The sequence below is a fragment of the Pelodiscus sinensis genome, chromosome 24, assembly GCF_049634645.1.
Source record: "Pelodiscus sinensis isolate JC-2024 chromosome 24, ASM4963464v1, whole genome shotgun sequence".
Lineage (NCBI taxonomy): Eukaryota > Metazoa > Chordata > Testudines > Trionychidae > Pelodiscus > Pelodiscus sinensis.
The window spans coordinates 316,394-337,165 of record NC_134734.1 but is presented as its reverse complement, the minus strand read 5'-3'; the positions used below and the strand labels follow the sequence as shown (position 1 = coordinate 337,165).

Genomic DNA, 20,772 nt, shown 5'->3' with positions numbered 1-20,772 from the left:
GGCAACGGAGCTGCTCTAACTCCGGGTGTCCTGTTGGATCAGCCACTCTGACGCCCTGCACAGCACAGACCCCAGCCCAGCCCAGCCCCACCTCCCGGATTAGCCCAAAGATCAGTCTGTCGTGGCCACGGGCACGGACCAGGAGGTGTCACCAAAGCTCGAGACAGAGGAGCCCAGCAGATGGTCCCCAGAACATGCTACTGGGATGGGGAATTTGCCCCCTGTCCATCCAGGGTCTCTGCCAAACTGCAGCCGGGGAGGGGGGGGATTCCTTCCCAAGGAAGGGGTGTGAGCATGGAGTCACTGGTCCAGCTCAGCTCAGAGCGCCACTCAATGCCCCTTCTCCCACTCTGGCCGATCTCTGATGCTGCAGAGGAAGGAAGAGGGGGAAAAACTCCAGAATACATAGCGGGGGGAGGATTTCCTTCCTGACCACAAAAAGCAGATGCCCTGAAGCATGAGGATAGGAACACAAGGCACGGCCCGTTCCAGCCTGCCGTCATCACAGGCCCACCCTGTCACACTACCCCACGCATAAATTTATCAAGCGCTGTCTTAAAACTAAATAAGTTCCTTGTCCAGAACCTTTCACATCATGTGGCGGTGAGTTCCACAGGCCAGTCACACTGACAAGCATTCCCTTGGCTTTGGTTTGCATTCTCTGCCTTATCGCTTGGAAAATCGGGCGGTTTTGCAGGCCTGCCATTCTGGATCCTGTGTGGCACAGCAAAGTCAGCAGTGTCTGAGAAAAATGGGGGCCTCGAGAAACATCTGGAAAAAGTAGAGGCTTTATTTAATAAACGTCCTTGCTTCACAAAAATAAGGGGCTATTTTGTAAGTCCTGTCCGGCTAACGTAACAAGAGAGCTCCAGGGGTTAACTGTGCTACGACTCTGAATTTGGGCTCTGACATCTGGATTAGGGATGCAAGTCATATCACATGTTGGAAGATGTCCCCAATTCTCAGCCCAGTGAGAGGGACGCGGCCTTTGTGTAGGTCTCCCTCTGGTGTCTCTGAGTCCATGGCCAAGACTGCTTCCTTAACAGAACCTGCCCAAAGTCAGAATTTCTGCTCCATGGGAAATACGGACGTTTTGAAATTTGGTGCTGTTCTGAAACAGGGTGCAAACCAAAAGTCAATTCTAAAATTTCCCCAGGAAGCAAAATTGTTGAGTAATGAAAATAAAACCCAATATCATCAATGGGTATAAAATAAAATCGGATAAAATCCAATACAAATCCAAATGTTTCTTTCTGATTTTGACTTTAACAACATTTTAAAAAGTTAATATAATAAAAAGTGCAATAAGATAAAATCCAGTTCTTTCCCTCTGATATTGCTATTTTTAAATTAAAAGAAAAAAGCAAAAAATATCCTGCACCATGCAAACGTTGCCTTCCAAAATTATCTGTTTAACGTGTAACAAATCCAGAGAAATAAAACGAAATAAATAATGAAATCTAAAGCTTGCTTTCCAACACTGACTTTTTTTTTAAATCAAAACCCACAAAAATGAAAAAAAATCCAATAGAATAAAATTCGGCCAAACCAAAACATTTCCTTCCAATTTTGACCATCTACAAATTGTTACAAATTTAAAAACTATTAACTGAGAGACAAATTTCCAAACCAAAGAGCCAAATGTTCGTATTCCCCCCTCCCCCGCGTGGTTTAGCCTGAAGCACAATCGTATCGCAGTTTCCTGCTGACTGTTCCGATTCTGACAAAAGACCTTTCTCCACGAGGACGCTCAGCTGGGACATTCCCGACCAGCTCTGCCTCCTGGACTCTCCTTCACCTGCCCTTCCACACTGGGCCATGGCTACCCCATGGCGCCCTCACGTCACCACTGTAGCTCTGCCGGCCTAGCCCTGGCACGCAGACACCACCACCAGCAATGGAAGAGGCTGGCCATCGCCATGGGAACGCCACTCCCCGCGTCAGCCCGCGGGCATCTCCACTGGGTGTCTGTCGGCCGAGGCCCAGGGCCCAGGGAAGTGGGTTCTTCCCGGCCCCCAGTGGTGCGTCTGCATTGGCCAAAATGTGACTTGTAGACCAGGTCCTGGTTTGCCCAATCCCAGGCGGCAGCTGGAGGGAGACACCCACCCACCCACCCACCCAGAGCTCTTCATGAGGAACACGTGGTGCCTGTCCTGTCAACGCAAGACAGCCGCCCCCCCATGCTTCCTATCCCCACGCCACCCTGGCCCCCCTCCTCCCTCAACACTCTGCTGGCGCCCAGCCATGGTCGAGAGCCAGCATGCACCTCATCCAGACTACCCACAATGCACCTGGCTCTCCAGGAGGACGAGGGGCCCGGGAGCTATCTGGCCCCACCGGTGTCCTTCCAGCCCCAGGCACCCCACAGAGCTGGCGTGGGGACGGGGGTGTTATCGCTCTGCTAACGGAGCCCCGTGGGTCCGGGCGAATGGACACAGATGGATGCAAAGTGGGGATCGAGGGGGCAGGGCACGAACGCCCCTGCAGCCCCCCTCCCACGGCAGGGTCCCTCTCTCAGTCATAGAAGAACCCAGGCTCAGGGGGGTCCCACGGCCCCCCCTCCTCCCACGTCCCATAGGCGGCCTCCAGTACCCGCTGGGCGTCGCTGGCAAAGCCCTCCAGGGCGCTGTGCAGCAGGGCGTAGGCGGCCACAAAGGAGATCCCGCCGGCCACCAGGTTCTCCAGCAGCGGCAGGCGGGCGCAGGCCAGCCGGGCGGCCGCCTGCCCACACAGCGCAGCCTGGCTCAGCACGTTCCGCACGGCCGCCGGGGACATCTCCCGGCCCAGCGCCGAGCGCACCTGGGCCTGCAGCTGCTGGGGGGAGGCGGCGCCCGCCCGGGCCAGCACCCCCAGCGACTCCTCGTCCAGGCCGAAGCTGCGGCGATAGGAGCCCAGCGTCTCCATCAGCATGGGCACGTTGAGCTGCAGCGGGAGCCCGGGCAACGCCGACACCAAGGCCGCCAGCAGGGCCTTCTTCCAGGCCTGGCGCTGCAGCGCCTCCTTCCTGCGCCGCACGGCCTCGCCCGAGAGGGCGGGCAGGGCCAGCAGCAGCGCGTGGCGCTTGTGCCCGTCCAGCTCCTCCGCCAGCGTGGCCTGCAGCCGCGGGAAGTCGTAGCGATGCAGCTGGAAGCCGGAGAGCAGGAAAACCCGGGGGGCAGCCGCCCCGTCCTTCTCCAGCTGGCGGGCGCAGTCCGCACGGATCTCGGCCAGCACCCGCTCCTCCTGGAAGCGGGCCGGCCGGCGGCGCTGGGACGCCTGCAGGTCCTGGTCCACCTTGGTGCGGATGAAGTAGAAGCGCCTGCCTGCAGCAGCCAGGGCCTGGGCCAGCTGGGCGTGGCTCTCGCGGAACCGCTCCGAAGCCACCAGCAGGAAGAAATCGTACTGCTCCAGCCCCACCTGCTCCAGGTACCGCTCGGCCCGGAAGCTGGGGGTGCCGGTGCCGGGGAGGTCCCAGAGCCGGACGCTGGGGAGGCCGGGGTGGGCGTAGGGGGTGGGCTGGCCGGTGGTTTCGACGACGCCGGTAGGGGCTGCGTGGGGGTCCGAGTCGCTCAGGCCCCGCAGGGCGTTGACCAAGGTGGATTTGCCGGCGCCAGATTCGCCCGTCACGGCGATGTCCAAGGGGGCAGAGTCCAGCGAGTCCAGCAGGGATTGGAGCTGGCTGGAAACCTCCAGAACTACGCGGGATTGGACCAGGGAGCTCATCTCAGCCAGGTCCTGCTCCCGCAGCTCCAAGCTCTGCATGGCGGAGGAGCTGGAAAACAGGGAGGGCTGAAGGGTTTTCCCCTTCGGCTCCCACCAGTGCCCACACCCTTCCTGGATCCAGGGAAACAATCCAGGAGTCCTGGCTCCCAGCCCCCCAGCTCTAACCGCTAGCCCCCACTCCCCTCCTGGATCCAGGGACAGACCCCAGGAGTCTCGGCTCCCAGCCCCCCGCTCTAACCGCTCGCCCCCACTTCCCTTCTGGATCCAGGGAAACAACCTACGAGTCCTGGCTACCAGCCCCCCCGCTCTAATCACTAGCCCCCACTCCCCTCCTGGATCCAGGGACGGACCCCCAGGAGTCCCTGCCCCCCCGCTCTAACCGCTCGCCCCCACTCCCCTCCTGGATCCAGGGAAACAACCTACTAGTCCCGGCTCCCTGCCCCCCCCCCCCAGCTCTAACCCCTAGCCCCCACTCCCCTTCTGGATCCAGGGAAACAACCTACGAGTCCCGGCTCCCAGCCCCCCAGCTCTAACCGCTCGCCCCCACTCCCCTCCTGGATCCAGGGAAACAACCTACTAGTCCCGGCTCCCTGCCCCCCCGCTCTAACCGCTCGCCCCCACTCCCCTCCTGGATCGAGGGAGAGACCCCAGGAGTCCCGGCTCCCAGCCCCCCTGCTCTAACCACTAGTCCCCACTCCCCTCCTGGACCCAGGGACAGACCCCATGAGTCCCAGCTCCCAACCCCCCCCCCTCTAACCACTAGTCCCCACTCCCCTCCTGGACCCAGGGACAGACCCCAGGAGTCCCGGCTCCCAACCCCCCCCCTCCCCCGCTGTAATCACTAGTCTCCACTCCCCTCCTGGATCCAGGGAGAGACCCCAGGAGTCCCGGCTCCCAGCCCCCCCGCTCTAACCGCTCGGCCCCACTTCCTTCCTGGATCCAGGGACAGACCCCAGGAGTCCCGGCTCCCAGCCGCCCGCTCTAACCGCTCGGCCCCACTTCCTTCCTGGATCCAGGGACAGACCCCAGGAGTCCTGGCTCCCAGCCCCCCGCTCTAACCACTAGTCCCCACTTCCTTCCTGGATCCAGGGAGAGACCCCAGGAGTCCCGGCTCCCAGTCCCCCTGCTCTAACCGCTCGGCCCCACTTCCTTCCTGGATCCAGGGACAGACCCCAGGAGTCCCGGCTCCCAGCCCCCCTCTCTAACCGCTCGGCCCCACTCCCCTCCTGGACCCAGGGACAGACCCCAGGAGTCCCGGCTCCCAGCCCCCCCGCTCTAACCGCTCGGCCCCACTTCCTTCCTGGATCCAGGGACAGACCCCAGGAGTCCCGGCTCCCAGCCCCCCCGCTCTAACCGCTCGGCCCCACTCCCCTCCTGGACCCAGGGACAGACCCCAGGAGTCCCGGCTCCCAGCCCCCCCGCTCTAACCGCTCGGCCCCACTTCCTTCCTGGATCCAGGGACAGACCCCAGGAGTCCCGGCTCCCAGCCCCCCCGCTCTAACCGCTCAGCCCCACTCCCCTCCTGGACCCAGGGACAGACCCCAGGAGTCCCGGCTCCCAGCCCCCCCGCTCTAACCGCTCGGCCCCACTTCCTTCCTGGATCCAGGGACAGACCCCAGGAGTCCCGGCTCCCAGCCCCCCCGCTCTAACCGCTCGGCCCCACTCCCCTCCTGGACCCAGGGACAGACCCCAGGAGTCCTGGCTCCCAGCCCCCCCGCTCTAACCGCTCGGCCCCACTTCCTTCCTGGATCCAGGGACAGACCCCAGGAGTCCCGGCTCCCAGCCCCCCCGCTCTAACCGCTCGGCCCCACTCCCCTCCTGGACCCAGGGACGGACCCCAGGGGACCCGCTCCCCACTCACAGCATCTTGCCAGGAGCCCCGGAGCTCGGGGCCGCGTCGCTCCCGGGCGGCAGAAACCGAAAGGCCCCGCAGCCGGGGAGGAGCCCAGGCGGGGCTAAGAGCAGCCAGGGGGGCACCGCGCCCGGCCCCCGCCCCCCGGCTCTGCGGGGCTGGCTGGGGCTGGGGGCAGAGCCTGGGGCAGGGCTGCGACTGCAGCTCAGGAGTGAGGGGCACTGGCAGGGCTGGGGGCTACTCGCTCCCCATGTCATGAGTACCACGGGGGGGGGGGGGCGAGGAGGAGGATGCCAGGCAAACGGATGTGATGGACCCAGCATGTCGGGGCTGGGGGGGGGCAGCTCCCATCCCATTGGCTGAGCTCTTCCAAAGGTGCCTCTGATTGGCCGGGGGAGGGGTGTGAGCCAACCTGGGGGTGGAGCTGCCTGGGAGACCCCGGCTGAGCCCCTCCCCATCTGGTCACCATCCGGGGGCTCCCTGGCTGGGGAGGGAAGTCCCTGGGGGTTCCCTGGCTGCGTGTGTATCTGACGGGGGAGGTGGGTCCCCCGGGGTTCCCTGGCTGGGGGAGTCGGTCCCTAGCTGGGTTGGAGGGGATCCTGGCTGGGGAGGGGGTCCCTGGCGGCTGGGGAGGGTTAAGGCAGCACCCCACAGAGCCAGGATACTACAGACCAGTCTGACCTTCCATGCTGGGGAGCTGCTCGCAGCAGAGTGGGACAGTCAGCGTGGGGGTCCCTGGGGACGGAGGCTGCCCCCCAGCAGGGAGTTACTAGGAGCCGAACCTGCCGACCCAGCCGGATCCCCTCCTTGCAGGGCCGGGTTGGGGGCACACGGGGGCTAACGCTGCAGCAGCCGAGTGTCTGACCCCGCCCCACGCGGCCACAGTGAACATTGTGTCTGAGCTTTTCCAGTCCAAGTCAGGGCCCGGGCACGAAACAAACGCAGGCGGAAGGAGCCCTGACCTGAGCCTATCGCTACCAAAAATACCCCGGGGGGCGGGGCCGACTGGGACCTACCGACCACCAGCCGCTGCTCCAGCCCGGGGCTCCTGGTGGGGCTGACTGCTGCTCCCCCATAGGTGGCGGGTTTCCTGGGGCCTGTGCGCCACCATTCAGGAACCTGGGCCCAGCCCCTCCAATGCTTGGCCTGGGGGATCCTGGCACCGGCAGGAAGGAGTGACCCAGCCCCAGTGCAGCCTGCTCTGCCCTCCCCTAGTCCTCCCCCCTGGCCTGCCCCGTCCCACCCACGCTCCCTTTCCCCCAGGTGACACTGGGGGCCAGCTCACTGCTGCCGGCACCAGGCCCCCACGAACTGCTCAGACCACCCTGAATCCCACATCCTCCTGATGCACAGAGCCCCCCAAAGCAATCTGGGCACCACCCAAAACCCCGAACCTGGTGCCCACACCACAGCGGCAGACTGAAGCCGCACACACCGATTCTGTGGCCTCTGGCGAGGGAAAAGCCACAACGTGGGTACGGACCCGGTTACCCAGCCGCAACCAGCCAGGATGTGCCCGGGGGAAAGGGGGCTTTGCAGGGACATCCCGTGTGGGCTCCGCTCGGCTCCGCTGCTGCATGAGTGGGGTGGCTGCAGGGCCAGGGAGCCGCTGAGCCGGCATAGCAGGGCCAGGGAGCCGGGTGGGTCCCAGCCTGGACAGCAGGGGGCGACGCAGGAGCCAGTGTGGCTGCCAGCTGCACAGATGCAAGCACCAATTGGCGCAGGCCACGGGCAGGCGGGCCCCGCTGTGCCGCGCTGGCTGGGCCGTTTGGGTCCCCGCCGCAGCGCAAGGAGGCCGAGAACCCGGAGAGGCCCCAGCGGCACGTGCCAAGGCCCGGCAAATGGGAAGGGGGGAGCTCCCTTTGGAAAGGCGGCAACTGTGGGGGGACAGGGCTGCGGTTCAGGCGCCTGCCAGGTGCCCGCAAACGGAGGGAGGGAGAGAGGCTGCTTTCTCCCGCCTGAGAGGGCAGGACAAGGGGCGCGGGGCTCACACGCCGCTGGGGTGAAATCTCAGGACAGCTCCCTGCCAGGAGAAACGCAGGCCACCCGGCCCTTAGCTGTCTCCGATGGGTCAGAGCCCGCAAATCCCTCCGGGCAGGGCTTGGCCTGGACCGGCCTTGCGTCTCCTCTCACCATGGGGCTCTGTGGTGCTGTGATTCCATGGGGGGCCAGGGGTGCTGGTATGCGGGGGGGCACACTGGCTGGGGAGGGGTATTTGGCCAGGAGCCCTGGGGGTGGGGCATGGGGGGCACACTGGTTGGGAGGGGTATTTGGCCAGGGGATCTGGGGGGCTGGGGTGCAGTGGGACACACTGGCTGGGGAGGGGTATTTGGCCAGGGGCTCTGGGGGTGGGGCATGGGGGGCACACTGGTTGGGAGGGGTATTTGGCCAGGAGCCCTGGGGGTGGGGCATGGGGGGCACACTGGTTGGGAGGGGTATTTGGCCAGGGGATCTGGGGGGCTGGGGTGCAGTGGGACACACTGGCTGGGAAGGGGCATTTAGCCAGGGGCTCTGGGGGTGGGGCATGGGGGGCACACTGGTTGGGAGGGGTATTTGGCCAGGGGATCTGGGGGGCTGGGGTGCAGTGGGACACACTGGTTGGGAGGGGTATTTGGCCAGGGGATCTGGGGGGCTGGGGTGCAGTGGGACACACTGGCTGGGAAGAGGTATTTGGCCAGGGGCTCTGGGGGTGGGGCATGGGGGGCACACTGGTTGGGAGGGGTATTTGGCCAGGGGATCTGGGGGGCTGGGGTGCAGTGGGACACACTGGTTGGGAGGGGTATTTGGCCAGGGGATCTGGGGGGCTGGGGTGCAGTGGGACACACTGGCTGGGAAGAGGTATTTGGCCAGGGGCTCTGGGGGTGGGGCATGGGGGGCACACTGGTTGGGAGGGGTATTTGGCCAGGGGATCTGGGGGGCTGGGGTGCAGTGGGACACACTGGCTGGGAAGAGGTATTTGGCCAGGGGCTCTGAGGGAGTTGGGGGTATGGGGGGCACATGAGCTGGGAAGGGGGCTCCTTTCTCCTGGGGGGCACCCGAGCCCTCCCTCCCCACGAGCCACCCCCACACCAAAGCGGGGGGAGCTGTCTCCCTCTCCCCCGTGGGACACCTGCCTAGTCCCGAAATAGCCCTGGCGGGCTGCGGGGCGGGGGGCTCAGGCCAGGACCCCGCGCAACGCGCCCAGCCCGATGCCAATTCCGGCAGCTGCCCCCCCCCCCCCCCCCGGGCGGTGACGGCGCGGCCCGGCCCGGCCCCGATTGGCCCAGGCAGGCGGCCAAGTCCAGAAGCTTCTGCAAGGGGCGGCGGCGGGGGGGGGGCGGACCCGTATATAGCGGGGGGGGGGGCGCCGGGGGCCGGGGCGCAGCGCAGTCACCGCGGGGCGCACGGAGTCTGCAGCGCGCACGGAGCCGCCGCGCAAAGGTAGCGGGAGCCCGGGCATGTCTCCTCCTTCCTCCCGGGCGGGGGGGGGGGGGACGCTGCAGCCTGGCTCGCTCCGGCTCTGCTGCGAAATAGTTGGGGGGAGCCCCTGCCGTGCCTCAGTTTCCCTGTCCCAACAGGGCTAATGACTTGCCTGCCGGGGGCAAGGAAGGGGGCCCCAGTGGGAGCCTGGCCATATATGGGACTGTAGCGTCACCCCCATAAATAGCCGCTGGCTGGCAGCCCCTGGCACAGCTCCCGGTCCCCTGGCAGTCCCTGTCTGGTGGGGGGGCTCTGCTCCCCCTTAAGGCCAGCCAGCCCCTGGCTCTCCCCTGCCCACCCTTCTTGGGGTGCGGCCTGCACATGCCTCTGGAGTTGTAACCCTTGGGGTGCTGCAGTCTGAGGGGTCCTAGTAAATAGGAGTTACCCCTGCCCCCCCCCAGCCTTGTAGATAAACTAACTTCCTCCCCTCTTGGGGAGAGGTTGAGGATGGGGGGGGCTCTGGTTTCAGGGGCAGGAGGCAGCCTGCACGAGAGCTGCCCCTATTGTGCAAAGACCTGGGGTGCAGGGGGCATTTGGGGTGTAGTTGGGGAATCTGCCTCATCTGAGCATTTCAGAGGCTGCAGAGCAAGACCTGCAGATCCGGGGGGGGGCTGCCATGGGGGTGCCCTGTCGACAGAGCCCCTGGGCCAAACTGCTTCAAACTTCCCCCCCACCAGCCTCCCCCGCTCCCCAGATCCAATCCGCCTCTCCTTGCCGGGTAGCAAAGAGTCCCTGGGCTGGCGCAGCAGCTAACGCAGCCTGGGCGCTGGCAGGGCGGTCCCGCTGGGGGGCAGGTTTGGGGCCCAGCTCAGCACCCCGCTGGGAGCAGGCCGGTCCGGGCGGTGTCTCTGGCTGTAACGGTCCAGCGAAGCAAAACTCAGCACCACAAACATCCGCCCTGGCTTATCTGCGCGCCAGTCGCGCCAGCCCTGTCTGGGGCGGAGGCTGTAAATAGGATCCAGCCATGTGGGCCCCCCCACATGCTGCTCAGCTTGCTGCATTGCAAGCACCCCCTCCCCAGAGCTGGGGGGAGAACCCAGGAGTCCTGGCTGCCAGCGCTCCCCTGCTCTAACCTCTGCACCCCACTCTCCTGAGCTGGGCTGTGTTAGGGCTTCTGTGCCTGGTTTGCATGGGGAAGAGGGGTCTAGTGGTTAGAACAGGGCAGACGTGGAGCCAGGACTGCGGGGGTCACACTGGATCTGTTTGGACATTGGGGGCTACGTTCTGCACTGCCCGTGCCTGGCACTCCCCAGAGCCAGCGCCTGAGGACGGCCAAGGGCATGGCTGGGGCGGGGCTGTGAGCCGGGACCCCAGAGCTGTTAGCGCTCTGCCCTGGGCGCAGGAGGGTCCTAACTCCGGCGGCGAGTGGCAAGCAAGCGGCTCCTCTAGTGACCGGCCGGCCCTGCGTGTGGGGCCGGGGCCTGGCCGGGGCCTGGCGGGGGCACAGTTTTAATTCAATTGTGTAAAGTTCTGTGGCAGTTGATCTGCGGGAGGGGGTCAGCTAGAGCCAGGGCTCCGGGGTCCCTGGGAGGGAAGCGGGGACTAGTGGCTAGAGCAGAGGGGGCAGGCAGGCCTGGCTGAGCTTTGGGGAGGGGCTGTACCTGGGACCTGCAAGGCCCCCCAGGGAAGTGGGGGTGTACCCCCCTAGCCTGAGCTTGGAGGGCTCTGAGCCCTGTTGTGTAAACGCCCTGTCCCCCTGCCAGCTGGCAGCGCTGCCCCATGGCTGGGCTGGGGGGGCAGGCCCTGCGATTGGCTGGGCACTGAGGCGGCCGCCCCTCGGGCAAGGGGCCAGCGAGGGCCGTGTTTCTAGAAGGCCCGGTGAGGGCGCGGGCTGGGGAAGGGTCCACAGCTGCTGGCCGGGGCTGTCGCTCCAGACAGACGGACACCCGGAGCTCAGCCCCTCTCCAGGCGTGGAGGAAGGGGGGGCTGCCTATGTGAGGTCCCCCACTGCAGGGAATTGGGGGCAGGGCCTCTGGATACTCGGGGCTTGGGCTGGGACCCTGTTACCCGCCTGCTCTGTCACTCCTGTTCTCTGGCCCCGGGGGGCGAGACGTTAACTGTTTCACTGCCGCTGCGGAGACTCGGCTCCTGTCCCCGGGCATTTCTCGGGCAGCGGGGCTGGCGTTGGGCAGTCACTCCGGCAGCACGAGAGCCTGGCCCAGGGGGGTTGTGTGCGGGCCAGAAAACTGACGTCGGAGGGTTCCGTATCTCCCCCAGCCAAGGCTCTGGGGAGGGAGTGGGGTCTAGAGGTTAGAGCAGTGGGGGCTGGGAGCCAGGACTCCTTGGTTCTTCTCTGGCTCCGGGGAGGGAGTGGGGTCTAGAGGTTAGAGCAGCGGGGGCTGGGAGCCAGGACTCCTTGGTTTTATCTCTGGCTCCGGGGAGGGAGTGGGGTCTAGTGGTTAGAGCAGTGGGGGATGGGAGCCAGGACTCCTTGGTTCGTGTCTGGCTCTGGGGAGGGAGTGGGGTCTAGTGGTTAGAGCAGCAGGGGCTGGGAGCCAGGACTCCTTGGTTCTTCTCTGGCTCCGGGGAGGGAGTGGGGTCTAGTGGTTAGAGCAGCAGGGGCTGGGAGCCAGGACTCCTTGGTTCTATCTCTGGCTCTGGGGAGGGAGTGGGGTCTAGTGGTTAGAGCAGTGGGGGATGGGAGCCAGGACTCCTTGGTTCGTCTCTGGCTCTGGGGAGGGAGTGGGGTCTAGTGGTTAGAACAGCAGGGGCTGGGAGCCAGGACTCCTTGGTTCTATCTCTGGTTCTGGGGAGGGAGTGGGGTCCAGTGGTTAGAGCAGCGGGGGCTGGGAGCCAGGACTCCTTGGTTCTTCTCTGGCTCTGGGGAGGGAGTGGGGTCTAGTGGTTAGAGCAGCGGGGGCTGGGAGCCAGGACTCCTTGGTTCTTCTCTGGCTCTGGGGAGGGAGTGGGGTCCAGTGGTTAGAGCAGCGGGGGCTGGGAGCCAGGACTCCTTGGTTCTTCTCTGGCTCTGGGGAGGGAGTGGGGTCCAGTGGTTAGAGCAGCAGGGGCTGGGAGCCAGGACTCCTTGGTTTTATCTCTGGCTCTGGGGAGGGAGTGGGGTCTAGTGGTTAGAGCAGTGGGGGATGGGAGCCAGGACTCCTGGGTCCTGTTTGACGCCCTCCCCGCCCCTCCCTTTGCAGCCAAGATGTCGAAGGGCCAAGCCGTGGGCATCGACCTGGGCACCACCTACTCCTGCGTGGGCGTGTTCCAGCATGGCAAGGTGGAGATCATCGCCAACGACCAGGGCAACCGCACCACGCCCAGCTACGTGGCCTTCACCGACACCGAGCGCCTCATCGGCGACGCCGCCAAGAACCAGGTGGCCATGAACCCCACCAACACCGTCTTTGGTGAGCGCGGGGCCTGGCCTGCAGGGGGCGCTGCTCCGGGCCTTCCCCCTCCGTCCCTGTGTGGAACGAGTTGACGGGGTCTCATCCGGCAGGGTGGGTCCCTCTGCAGAAACCGCTCTGTTGGGGGCCCGTCAGGGAGGAGCGTGGAGCCCCGGGAAGGGGGCAGAGGGGAGGACCCTGGGGGGCAGAGGTAGCCTGTCCCCACCTGTCTCCCACTGACCCCCCTCCCCGTGTGCCCGTTCACCCCCCAGATGCCAAGCGTCTGATTGGCCGGCGCTTCGACGACCCGGTGGTGCAGTCGGACATGAAGCACTGGCCCTTCCAGGTGATCAACGACGGGGGCCGGCCCAAGGTGCAGGTGGAGTACAAGGGCGAGACCAAGACCTTCTACGCCGAGGAGATCTCCTCCATGGTGCTCACCAAGATGAAGGAGATCGCCGAGGCCTACCTGGGCAAGGTGAGCGCTGGGGGGCCCAGGTGAGCCGGTGGATCTGGGGGGCGGGGCCAGGCGAGCGAGGGGGGCGGGGCCACATGAACTGGGGAGGGGCAGGGCCAGGAGGTGGAAGGGTTGAGCAAGTCAAAGTGGGGGGGCGGAGGGGGCTGGGAGCCAGGATTCCTGGGTTCTATCCCCAGTTCCAGGAGGGAAGTGGGGTCTAGTGGTTAGAGCAGTGTCCAGTGCCCACATGCAGGGGCCTGCTGACCAGTTACCTCGCAGGCCAGGCTGTCCCTGAAGCCGGGGCTCCATTAGCCACCAGCAGTAGTGGATCGTTACCCTCCGGAGCAGCAGGGCTACAAAGGGAGCTTCTCCCCCGCACACCCTTGGGGGAGGGGCGCCCCAGCCTGCTCTGACCTTCCCCTCCCCCCACAGACGGTCACCAACGCCGTCATCACGGTGCCGGCCTATTTCAATGACTCCCAGCGCCAGGCCACCAAGGACGCCGGCACCATCGCCGGCCTCAACGTGCTGCGCATCATCAACGAGCCCACGGCTGCCGCCATCGCCTACGGGCTGGACAAGAAGGTGGGCGGGGAGCAGGGGCCTCCAGGGGGCGCCCAGCGCGGGTTCCCCTGGGAGGGGGGGATGGGATAAGGGGACCTTGCCCCTCCAGGGGGCGCCCAGCGTGGGTTCCCCTGGGAGGGGGGATGGGATACGGGGACCTTGCCCCTCCAGGGGGCGCCCAGCGCGGGTTCCCCTGGGAGGGGGGGATGGGATAAGGCGACCTTGCCCCTCCAGGGGGCGCCCAGCGCGGGTTCCCCTGGGAGGGGGGGATGGGATACGGGGACCTTGCCCCTCCAGGGGGCGCCCAGCGCGGGTTCCCCTGGGAGGGAGGGATGGGATACGGTGACCTTGCCCCTCCAGGGGGCGCCCAGCGCGGGTTCCCCTGGGAGGGGGGATGGGATACGGGGACCTTGCCCCTCCAGGGGGCGCCCAGCGTGGGTTCCCCTGGGAGGGGGGATGGGATACGGGGACCTTGCCCCTCCAGGGGGCGCCCAGCGTGGGTTCCCCTGGGAGGGGGGATGGGATACGGGGACCTTGCCCCTCCAGGGGGCGCCCAGCGCGGGTTCCCCTGGGAGGGGGGGATGGGATAAGGCGACCTTGCCCCTCCAGGGGGCGCCCAGTGCGGGTTCCCCTGGGAGGGGGGGATGGGATACGGGGACCTTGCCCCTCCAGGGGGCGCCCAGCGCGGGTTCCCCTGGGAGGGAGGGATGGGATACGGTGACCTTGCCCCTCCAGGGGGCGCCCAGCGCGGGTTCCCCTGGGAGGGGGGAGATGGGATACGGTGACCTTGCCCCTCCAGGGGGCGCCCAGCGCGGGTTCCCCTGGGAGGGGGGGATGGGATACGGTGACCTTGCCCCTCCAGGGGGCGCCCAGCGCGGGTTCCCCTGGGAGGGGGGAGATGGGATACGGTGACCTTGCCCCTCCAGGGGGCGCCCAGCGCGGGTTCCCCTGGGAGGGGGGAGATGGGATAAGGGGACCTTGCCCCTCCAGGGGGCGCCCAGCGCGGGTTCCCCTGGGAGGGGGGGGGATGGGATAAGGGGACCTTGCCCCTCCAGGGGGCGCCCATCCAGGACTGGCTCCCCTGGGATGTGGTGGTTGGGATATGGGGACCTTGCCCCACAGGGAATGCTGATCCAGGACCAGCTGGCCACAGGGGAAAGATGGGGGGGGAGCAGGAAGGAACCTGGGGGGCGGAGCCTGGCTGTGGGGCGTGGGGAGGAGAATCTGGCAGGCTAGCTCGGGGGAGGAGGGGGAGAGCCAAGGCCTTGCCCTAGCTCTGGTAGGGGAGGGCCAGCCGGGGGTCCCTGCCCCTCTGCCACGCTCCATCTCCCGCCCCTTCCTCCCCCACAGGTGGGCGGGGAGCGCAACGTGCTGATCTTCGACCTGGGCGGCGGCACCTTCGACGTCTCCATCCTGACCATCGAGGACGGGATCTTCGAGGTGAAGTCCACGGCGGGCGACACCCACCTGGGGGGCGAGGACTTCGACAACCGCATGGTCAACCACCTGGTGGCGGAGTTCAAGCGCAAGCACAAGAAGGACGTGACGGGCAGCAAGCGGGCGGTGCGGCGCCTGCGCACGGCCTGCGAGCGGGCCAAGCGCACCCTCAGCTCCTCCACCCAGGCCTCCATCGAGATCGACTCGCTCTACGAGGGCGTGGACTTCTACACGGCCATCACGCGGGCCCGCTTCGAGGAGCTCAACGCCGACCTGTTCCGCGGCACGCTGGAGCCGGTGGAGAAGGCGCTGCGCGACGCCAAGCTGGACAAGGCCCAGGTGCACGACGTGGTGCTGGTCGGCGGCTCCACCCGCATCCCCAAGATCCAGAAGCTGCTGCAGGATTTCTTCAACGGGCGGGAGCTGAACAAGAGCATCAACCCGGACGAGGCCGTGGCCTACGGCGCCGGTGAGGGGGAGCAGTGGAGGGAAGGGTCAGACGGCGGCTACGGGCTCGGGGCCGGGGAGAGGAAGGGCCCAATGATATGAGGTGTGGCGGGGGCATCGACGGGGTGGGGGTGCATGAGGGATTAGTTGGGGGAGGGGTCTCGGAGGAGCAGTGACCGGGCAGGGTCAGAGGGGCAGGTGTGCAGTGGGGTGATGGGGCCGGCTCTGGGGAGGCAGTGGGGTGATGGGGCCGGCTCTGGTGATGGGGCCGGGAGAGGGGCTGGCTCCCAGCTCTAGAGGAGGGATCCCCTTCCGCAGAGGGTGAGGCGACCCCCAATTTCAGGCCCCTTCTCCCCGCCCTGGGGCACAGGCCATGGGGCGGGCGGCTTCGGTGCAGGATTCAGAGTGTCCGGGGTCTGTGCGCAGTGAGGCGGGGCAGTTCTGTGAGTGGACCCCCCCCATCATAAATTATGCAAATAAGGTGGCTTGTGCATAAATTATGCAAGCAACGTGGGCGCATATATTAGCCAAACAAGGCCCTGGCTCGCTTGCCTGTACCCAGCCACGCAGGGCTGGCATGAGGGACACCGGGGGTGCGGCTGGCCCGGGTTGGGGGTTCCCGGTGCCTAGCTGACCCCCTCCCCCCAGCCGTCCAGGCAGCCATCCTGTCGGGCGACAAGTCGGAGAACGTGCAGGACCTGCTGCTGCTGGACGTGACCCCGCTGTCGCTGGGCATCGAGACGGCCGGCGGCGTCATGACGGCCCTGATCAAACGCAACACCACCATCCCCACCAAGCAGACCCAGACCTTCACCACCTACTCCGACAACCAGCCCGGCGTGCTCATCCAGGTGGGGGCAGGCTGGGGGGCGCAGGCCGGGGGCCCTGGGGAAAGGTGCAGACTGGGGCACACGGCCGAGCGGTGCCCAGCTGCGTTCAGAGGGGTGGGGATGGGGCACTGCAGCAAGGGGGTACCGAGCTGTGGGGCCGGGGTGCTCAGAGATGAGCCCATGGTGATACCAAGGAGGGACCCCCCAGTGAGGGGGGGCTGGGCATGGCCAGGAGACGGGGAACCCCAGGGACACACGCCTCCCCTCCCCCTCCCCACCCACCGGCTGGTGCCCCTGGTTCCCTGCCAACCCCAGCCTGGCGCCCCCGCAGGTCTTCGAGGGCGAGCGCGCCATGACCAAAGACAACAACCTGCTGGGCAAGTTTGAGCTGACGGGCATCCCGCCCGCCCCCCGCGGGGTGCCCCAGATCGAGGTGACCTTCGACATCGACGCCAACGGCATCCTCAACGTCTCGGCCGTGGACAAGAGCACGGGCAAGGAGAACAAAATCACCATCACCAACGACAAGGGTAAGAAACCCGCCCCCGGCCGGCTCTGACCACTAGACCCCAGAGCCAGTCCTGGCTCCCAGCTCCACCCACTAGCCCCCGCTCCCCGAGCCGGCGGGAGAAGCCAGGCGTGCGGGGCCGCGTGCTGAGCCGCTCTCTGCCCGCCAGGCCGGCTGAGCAAGGAGGAGATCGAGCGCATGGTGCAGGAGGCGGAGCAGTACAAGGCGGAGGACGAGGTGCAGCGGGAGAAGATCGCGGCCAAGAACTCGCTGGAGTCGCTGGCCTTCAACATGAAGAGCACGGCCGAGGACGAGAAGCTGAGGGACAAGCTGGCGCCCGAGGACAAGCAGAAGATCCTGGACAAGTGCAATGAGGTCATCAACTGGCTGGACCGGAACCAGGTGAGGGGGGGCTGGAATGGGGGGCGGGGAGGAGTGGGGGGCCAGGCGTGGCTGGAGGTACATGGTGTGGGAGGGGGGAACCAGAACTTGGGCAGAGAACCCAGCAGTCCTGGGTGCCAGCTCCCCCTGCTCTAACCACTAGACCCCACTGCCCTGGCAGAGTTGGGGGTAGAATTGGGGGTCCCCCACAGTTATCCTGGGGGCGGGGCCCTCCCTCCTGCAGCAGCTGGGAAGGCCTGTGCCTGCACCTGGGCGCCTCTCCCAGCAGGGGGCGGCAGAGAGCTGGGCCTGGCTCCAGCCACTGCAGGGACCTTACAGGGATGGGGGGGGGGGGGCAAACAGGGCCTGGGAGCCCTCAGCAGCTCCCCTGGCTCCTTGCAGTCTCCTCCCTGGGGGGCAGAGGAGAGGAGCTGGGGCCCCCCACCCTTGGAGCGATGCCCAGCCCCACCCACTTTGAGGGGCCCCAGGGAGCAATGGTTGAGGGGTGCCCCCCTCTGTGGAGCCTGGGTGGCTGCCCGCCAGAGGGGGGCAGAGCTGGCATACAAGGTGTTAATAGTCCCCCCCCCCCCCCAGACGGCGGAGAAGGAGGAATACGAGCACCAGCAGAAGGAGCTGCAGAACCTCTGCAACCCCATCATCACCAAGCTGTACCAGGGCGCCGGCGGCGGGATGCCCGGGGGGATGCCCGGGGGGTTCCCTGGGGCCGGCGGGGCAGGGGGCGGCTCCTCCGGACCCACCATCGAGGAGGTGGATTGAGACCCGCCACGGAGCCCCCCCTCCCCTCCCAGGTCCCCACACAGCGCACATCCACGGGGAAGGGGCTGGCTTCCCCACGGCTTTCCCATGAGCCTCTGCTCCGGCGGGGACCCCCCCCCCCAGCCAGCCCTTGCTTGGAGGGGGGCTCTGACCCCTCCCCTGCCACTGCCCTGAGAATCCGGCTCTCGGCTCAGAATAAATTATTGTGAACGTTTAATGGGCGGGGCGGCCCTGCCTCGTTATTGGGGGGACCCCGGGGGGGCTGGGAGCTGAGAGCGGGGGACAGCAGGGGGGACGTGTAAATGAGGGTTCAAGTAACCGGCAGAGTAACTTGCCCCGGGACAAGTCGCGGGCTGGGAGGGTTCTCCAGTGCTAGCCACATGGAAATCCCCAGCTCTCTCCCCCTCTGCTCCCCGCCCGTCTGCCTTCTCAGCCCGTAACCCGGCCCGGAGAGCTCCCACCCTTGTGCCCGGGGCAGGAGCGAGTTCTCTGGGCCAGGCTGAGAGCGCTCCCAGCCCTGGGGCAGCAGTAGTAGAGCAGTTACCTCTGCAGGCCGCCTGCCGGGTGGAGCGGTTACCTCCGAGGAGCCACGGGGGGGCTGTGAAGCTCGCCTTGCACCTTCTGCCTCCCATGGGGGCCAGGCTGGATCAGCCAGGGGGCCCCTCCCCCCTCCACCCTACCACGTCCTGCTGGGCCTGGCGCTCGGCTGTCCCCCTGCCACGGCACAGAGCTGGGGCACCCCCCCAAGCGGGTCACTCAGCCACTGCGTACAGCTCCGCCCCGGGCAAGCTCGGCTACCGAGCCCCACAGCTCCACGGAGCAGATACTCTGCCCAGGGCCGGCCCCTCGGCTACCGAGCCCCACAGCTCCACGGAGCAGATACTCTGCCCAGGGCCGGCCCCTCGGTTACTGGGCCCACGCTCCCGCTCTCTCGGCTTCTTACCCAAGGAAGTGCCTTTGCTGCCGTGGGAGCGGGTCTACGTCTCACCCTACGTGCTGGTCCGGGGGCCACGCTGCCGTTTGCCCCAGGCCACAGGAGGGGTGGGCCGCGGCCGGCCGGCCTTGTTCCTTCCTCCCTCGAGGCTCCTGCTGGGTCCTTGCACTCAGGCTCCTGCTAAACGCAGGGAGACCCTTCCCAAGCCTGGGGTCTGAGGGCTCCCCCCCCCCCCACAAGAGAGCTGCTCTGAAGGCAGGAATCCTTCCCAGCCCTCTGGGGAGGGGGGAGGGGGTTCTTTCAGTTTTCTGAGGTCCCTGTGTGCCTCAGTTTCCCCTTTCACTGCGGGTGGGGCCCCAGGGTGCAGAGAAGTGACAGCTGCTGTGGGGAACGGTGCAGCACTGGGGGGGGGGGGGGTCCCCAGGCTGGCTGGGCTGCAGTGAACTGGTCCTAAAGCCCCTCCCCCAGCAACGCAGCATCCCAGAGGGAGGATGGAGCAGCCCTGCTGCCTGGGTGGAAGGAGGTTCCCCCTCCCCCTCCCCGCAGGGCAGCTGAGCTCCCCACCCCACACGTGGAGTGAGAAGGGCCAGTGGGGCTAACGGGGGCAGCTGCTCTCCCTGGCCTGCAGGGGCTGCTGGCGCTTGGACCCCCAATGGCTCTGAGAAGCGGGGGGCAGCCGTGGGGGTCTGACCCGTCCCCCCCCCGAGCTGCTCCTCTCCAGCGGGGCCATCCCCCTCCCGGCCTTGTTGGGGGGGTTGAGTGAGTCTGGCTGGGGTACTGGGGGGCAATTAGTGGGCAAGAGGGGGATGGGAGCTGGGGGGGCAGGGGAGCCCCCCATCCCACGGCACTGGCTCTGAGCGCGGAGGGAGGAAAAGCAGGGGCCGGGGCCACTGGTGTAAATTGGGGGGGGCGGAGTCCAGGCCTGGCCCAACCCGGCTCCTGCCTCCCTGCCAAGGGTCCCAGCCAGCTGCACGTGCCGGAGCCAGGCCCCAGGCGGGTGCTAGTGCAAACGGCAGAGCTGGCGGAGGGGGGGAAGTGGGGGGTGCTGGCACGGGGGGGGTGTGAACGCCACAGGCCGGTGCTGGTCCCCTCACACAGCACAACTGGACAGATTTATTAGGAGCTCCATTTGCCAAGACTCTTCCAGGGCCCCGCCCCCCACCCTGCTCTAACCATTAGCCCCCACTGCCCTCCCAGTGTCAGGGATGGGCACAGGATCAAGGCGGGCAGGGGGTGCGGCAAGACCCCCACGTTTTAGTCAGGGCGCTGCTGCTGGCCCCCAACCTGCGCGCCCAGGTCTCGGCTGCAGGCCCTAGGACTCCTCTCCTGGCCCTGAACCCACTCCCCCGGCGCTGCTCACACCACATGCAGTGTCCCCACCCCACCGGGGGGGCACCCCGGGTGAACTGAGCCCAGCCAGGGATGTGGCCGCGGCACCCCTGGGCTCTCGCACGAGTGTTCCCTCTCTTTTGTCCCACTCGTGCATGGAACAAATTTTGTTCTGCGCACCAAGCCATGCACATGTGCACCACCCATCGATACACACGCTGCGAATCAGCCGGGGGGCACCTGAATCTCTTCTGGGCAGCTGCCCAAGCACCCGGCTTACAGGGAGCACGGGGCCTGGCTGCCCATGGAGCCTCGTGCCCTGGCCCAGTTTCAGTGCCCTGGTGAGGGTGCCCCGGGCTGGAGTGAGCCTGATACTTTCTCCAGCCGGCTGGCAGCGGCTCGCCGGGCACAGCCTCATGTTGGCCTGCTGCCCTGGGAGGGTGAGAGAACCCAGGCTCCTTGGGTTTCAACCCCACCCTGGTCTAACCACTAGGCCACCCTCCCCTCCCAGGGCCACAGAAGAACCCAGGAGTCCTGATTCCCTCCCCCTACTTCTAGCCTCTGTCTGGGGGGCTGCAGAGAGTCCTAGAGGGGCCTGGAGACAGAGCCGACACTGCACATCTGAGCTGGTTCCCCACCATCCTCCATGAGGCTGGCGCCAGGCCTCCTGGGTTCTAGCCCGGCCCTGGGAGGGGAGTGGTGGCTAGCGGTTAGATCTTTGCACGTCTCTTTCCTTCCACCGCCTCCAGAGCCCTGGGGGGCAGTC

At 66.5% G+C, this 20,772-nt stretch overlaps 2 protein-coding genes across 4 annotated transcripts; one reads left to right on the top strand and one right to left on the bottom strand.

Moving 5' to 3' along the window:
- Window positions 1–770: 770 nt before the first annotated feature.
- On the bottom strand, window positions 771–5,839 carry LOC142819508 (interferon-inducible GTPase 5-like). The gene is made up of 2 exons (XM_075907224.1): window positions 5,564–5,839; window positions 771–3,751 (listed from the first exon to the last, which is right to left on the bottom strand). Exons 1-2 carry the CDS (start codon window positions 5,809–5,811, stop codon window positions 2,515–2,517), a joined length of 1,485 nt encoding a protein of 494 aa, XP_075763339.1. The 5' UTR covers window positions 5,812–5,839; the 3' UTR covers window positions 771–2,514.
- A 3,000-nt stretch (window positions 5,840–8,839) lies between these two features.
- Window positions 8,840–17,964, top strand: LOC112544112 (heat shock cognate 71 kDa protein-like). Of its 3 annotated transcripts, none has more exons than XM_075907081.1 (9): window positions 8,840–8,974; window positions 12,154–12,363; window positions 12,615–12,820; window positions 13,232–13,384; window positions 14,714–15,269; window positions 15,896–16,098; window positions 16,409–16,607; window positions 16,755–16,987; window positions 17,561–17,964. In XM_075907081.1, the coding sequence occupies exons 2-9, from the start codon at window positions 12,159–12,161 to the stop codon at window positions 17,741–17,743; spliced, it is 1,938 nt and encodes a 645-aa protein (XP_075763196.1). In that variant the 5' UTR covers window positions 8,840–8,974; window positions 12,154–12,158; the 3' UTR covers window positions 17,744–17,964. The 3 variants fall into 3 exon arrangements, with proteins under 3 accessions (XP_075763196.1, XP_075763197.1, XP_075763198.1); XM_075907082.1 differs by lacking the exon at window positions 8,840–8,974 and adding an exon at window positions 10,562–10,831; XM_075907083.1 differs by lacking the exon at window positions 8,840–8,974 and adding an exon at window positions 11,242–11,262.
- Window positions 17,965–20,772: the final 2,808 nt, after the last annotated feature.

What these genes read in the sequence shown, in the direction of transcription:
- LOC142819508 (XM_075907224.1), bottom strand. Translation starts at nt 5,811, where the DNA reads ATGACATGGGGAGCGAGTAGCCCCCAGCCCTGCCAGTGCCCCTCACTC. An exon ending in GGGGCTCCTGGCAAGATGCT is followed by an intron (nt 3,752 to 5,563) that starts GTGAGTGGGGAG and finishes CCTGTTTTCCAG; the next exon opens with CTCCTCCGCCATGCAGAGCT.
- LOC112544112 (XM_075907081.1), top strand. Translation starts at nt 12,159, where the DNA reads ATGTCGAAGGGCCAAGCCGTGGGCATCGACCTGGGCACCACCTACTCC. An exon ending in CCCCACCAACACCGTCTTTG is followed by an intron (nt 12,364 to 12,614) that starts GTGAGCGCGGGG and finishes TTCACCCCCCAG; the next exon opens with ATGCCAAGCGTCTGATTGGC. An exon ending in CACCATCACCAACGACAAGG is followed by an intron (nt 16,608 to 16,754) that starts GTAAGAAACCCG and finishes TCTGCCCGCCAG; the next exon opens with GCCGGCTGAGCAAGGAGGAG.